The following is a 3,635-nucleotide window of genomic DNA, read 5'->3' as shown; positions in this document are numbered from 1 at the left end:
GTAGGATTTGTGTAGCGAGGATCTTGTAAATAGATTCGTTTTTAATGAGAAGTTGATAGTTTTATATTTTTTGACATTTATCTTCTAGATAAATCCCTATTAATGCAATTTCTGTCTTAGGAAACTGCAATCACAATTCTCAATCGTTTGATTTCGTGTTTGTAATATGTTATATACATCTACAATCAAATACATTTTTCTTATTCATTGCGGAGCTATTTACATGAACAAGTTTCACAAAGCCTAATCTTGAAATCGTTCATATGAATAGTTTCACAATGAATGATTTTTCTGAAACAAGAATCATTAATTATAATTTAAAACACTATATGTTTCCAATATTATTCCTATGATTTACCAAAAAAACAAAAAACAAAGCTAGAGAGGAAATGTAAAGCAAAACCCCACCATTTCACACCAGAACATGAATAGTCAAAAACTAAAAATGTGATATCAGAAAAACATTTCAAATGAACTATAGTATCCTAGAAGTTTCAAGATCCTTAAGGTTGAAAGAGATTTCAAACTGTTTTTCTTATAATATGAAATGATATTTACAACCACTTAAATAGCGACATTTCTCATTGGACCACAATACAAAATTGATTGCCTTTATGTACAAAATTCAGCAAAACATCATTTTGTTAAAAATCTTTTTTCTATTCTCATACTCTTATGATTTCCTCTTTTTCTTTTAATATCAAAGGAAATTGAAGTAGGAATTATGATGCTTATTGAGTTGTTACAATAACCATAGTTGGAAAGTTGAAAATAGATAAAAATAAATGGCCATGAAATGATTTAATATAATTAAAGGAGTCAACTTTATTAGGAAAGTGTGAGCCTTCAATATGTGTGTCCCTTTCAAGCTCCAATCGCCCCCTTCACCACATTTCAAATTATATCAACTTTGGTCTCTCTCACTCTCACTCTAATCTATCTTTTCTCTCTCCATTCTTTAATTTGATCGCCACAAATCACCTCCGCCTGCCGCCGATCGCCACCATCACTCCACCGCTGCATTTCCCCCACCACCACCAATCAACTCCGGGTTCAGATAATGGTATAACAGACCCCTTCTACTCCGTGTTCGTTTTTTAATTGCTAAAAGACTGATTTAGGGTTTTTATTTCTTTTGACTGAATAACAAATTTTCTGTTCGGAACTGGAAGAAATTAGGATTAGTGATTTGTTGCTGAATTGATTTGGTTGGATTATAGTTTATACATACACCATAGAAATATGTTGAACAAATTTATGAAACGAGGGCAACGGAAGCCCTCGAAATCTGATACTGATACTTACGGGTTTACTCCTCCTGGAAACCGGAATTCCGAGTCTGTTTCTACTTCCAATGTTGTCGTAAATCACGCCTCTCGTGGTGGTGCTCCTCCTGTCGCGAACAGTATAGGTCAACAACAACAGACGCCAAGTGGAACATCGATTCCTCCTCCTCCAACTGGAACTATTGAACCCTTGCCGATGTTTAGAGATGTTCCAGTATCGGAACGACAACACTTGTTTCTCCGAAAGTGTCAGGTTTGCCGTTTCCAATTTGATTTCACAGACACGTTAAAAATGGTTCGGGAGAAGGAGATTAAAAGGCTGAATCTTGTTGAGCTTGTGGATTATGTCCAATCCGGTTCTGGTAAAGTCACCGAGATCAATCAAGACGAGATGATTCAAATGATTTCATCAAACATCTTCAGGTGTTTACCACCGAGTTCCCATGAACATACAGGAACCGAAAACATTGAAACAGAAGAAGAAGAACCTTATCTCGATCCATCATGGTCACATCTCCAACTCGTTTACGAGCTTCTTTTAAGGTATGTCGTATCATCCGACACTGACGCCAAAGTTGCAAAGCGTTACATCAATCATTCCTTTGTTTTAAAGCTACTAGACATGTTTGATTCCGAAGATCCACGTGAACGTGAGTATCTGAAAACAATCCTACACCGAATCTATGGCAAGTTTATGGTTCATCGCCCGTTTATCAGAAAAGCAATCAACAACATCTTTTACAGATTCATCTATGAAACACAAAGGCATAACGGAATTGGTGAGTTATTGGAAATACTCGGGAGTATAATCAATGGATTTGCATTACCAATGAAAGAGGAACACAAGTTGTTTCTTGTTAGGGCTCTTATTCCACTCCATAAGCCTAAGTCAATTGCTATGTATCATCAACAACTTTCCTACTGTATTACTCAGTTTGTAGAAAAGGATAATAAGTTAGCAGATACTGTTATAAGGGGTTTGCTTAAATATTGGCCTATTACTAATTGTCAAAAGGAGACTCTTTTTCTTGGAGAACTTGAAGAGGTTTTGGAAGCTACACAAGCTGCTGAGTTTCAGAGATGTATGATTCCTCTTTTTAGACAAATAGCTCGGTGTCTTAATAGCCCTCATTTTCAGGTTTGAGAATTCCGTTATCTTTTTTAATGTGTCATAAATGTGTACATTTGTATTAATTTATGATTTTTATATTTTTTTAGACAGCAGAGAGAGCTTTGTTTCTGTGGAACAATGAGCATATTGTGAGCTTAATTGCTCAAAACAGAAACATAATCTTACCAATTGTGTTTGAAGCTTTGGAAAACAATATTCAATCTCATTGGAATCAAGCTGTTCATGGATTAACAGTGAATGTGCGTAAAATGTTTCAAGAAATGGATTTCAAATTGTTTGAAGAATGCCAAAAACAGTTTGTTGAAAAACAGGCGAATTCTCAACAAGCAGAAGAACAGCGTCAGATGACATGGCAAAAGATAGTTGATGCTGCTGCTGGTGGGACCCACCAAATACACTAACAAGATAGTTGATGATGTGTTTGTTTGTTTGTTTGTTTGTTCTACGGATTATGTGGTTAAACATCAAAAGATTATTTTCCTAAAGGAATGGTGTAATTCTAGACAGCATATTATTAATATATACTTTTTTTTTTCTTTGTGGAATCTCATAAATATGTATTTGTTTGATTATTGGTTTTTGATTTCTTCATCAAGTAAAAAAATCAAATCGTTTAATTTTAAAGTTCTTAGATAATTAGGATGAAACATGATTCTAGAACTATTTCTAGTCTACCTTCTTATTCAACTTTCAAACTATCTCAGCATTATTAATTCGACCGAATAATACTAGAATATAACATACATTGGTTCATTTTTGAATAAATATGTACAAGTTGTGTCGTTATATATTTAATAATATTAATTAATAATACAATAATAAATTTGTAAAGTGAAAGTTGAAAAAAACACGACTATGAGTTGAAAAGAACGACTTTAAATAAAAGTTGATAAGTGTATGTATCCCTAAAAAGAAAAAATTCATTAAGATTGCGTATCGACGACTACATTTTTATTGACAATTTTGGTGTGAATTGATAAGTTACATTATTGAACATCTAATAACTTGTTTATATTCTTATTCTAGCATTGAATTTAAGTTCATTATAAAAGTTGACCTTGTGAATGATGAGGCTGCGTGAATAGCCTTTTCGTTCCTCGTTTTTTTTCGTAATTGTGTTCTAGAACAAAATCAACAATTTAACACGAAAAATGGCCGAAAGTTTATTAATATTAATAATAGTTTTCTTATCATTACATATTTAGTTTTAGTTACCA

The 3,635-nt window shown here is 33.3% G+C and overlaps 1 protein-coding gene across 1 annotated transcript; it reads left to right on the top strand.

Annotated features, from left to right (window-relative positions):
- Positions 1-867: 867 nt before the first annotated feature.
- Positions 868-2,954, top strand: LOC145034252 (serine/threonine protein phosphatase 2A 57 kDa regulatory subunit B' beta isoform-like). Its single transcript, XM_078982628.1, has 2 exons — positions 868-2,424; positions 2,505-2,954. Exons 1-2 carry the CDS (start codon positions 1,243-1,245, stop codon positions 2,817-2,819), a joined length of 1,497 nt encoding a protein of 498 aa, XP_078838754.1. The 5' UTR covers positions 868-1,242; the 3' UTR covers positions 2,820-2,954.
- Positions 2,955-3,635: the final 681 nt, after the last annotated feature.

Source organism: Lactuca saligna, chromosome 1 (assembly GCF_052625555.1).
Source record: "Lactuca saligna cultivar CGN05327 chromosome 1, ASM5262555v1, whole genome shotgun sequence".
NCBI classification, from domain to species: Eukaryota; Viridiplantae; Streptophyta; class Magnoliopsida; order Asterales; family Asteraceae; genus Lactuca; species Lactuca saligna.
This window is presented reverse-complemented; position numbering and strand designations above follow the sequence as displayed.

Coding starts and splice junctions, on each gene's coding strand:
- LOC145034252 (XM_078982628.1), top strand. CDS start 1,243: ATGTTGAACAAATTTATGAAACGAGGGCAACGGAAGCCCTCGAAATCT. Junction 2,425..2,504: donor TTAATAGCCCTCATTTTCAG/GTTTGAGAATTC, acceptor ATATTTTTTTAG/ACAGCAGAGAGAGCTTTGTT.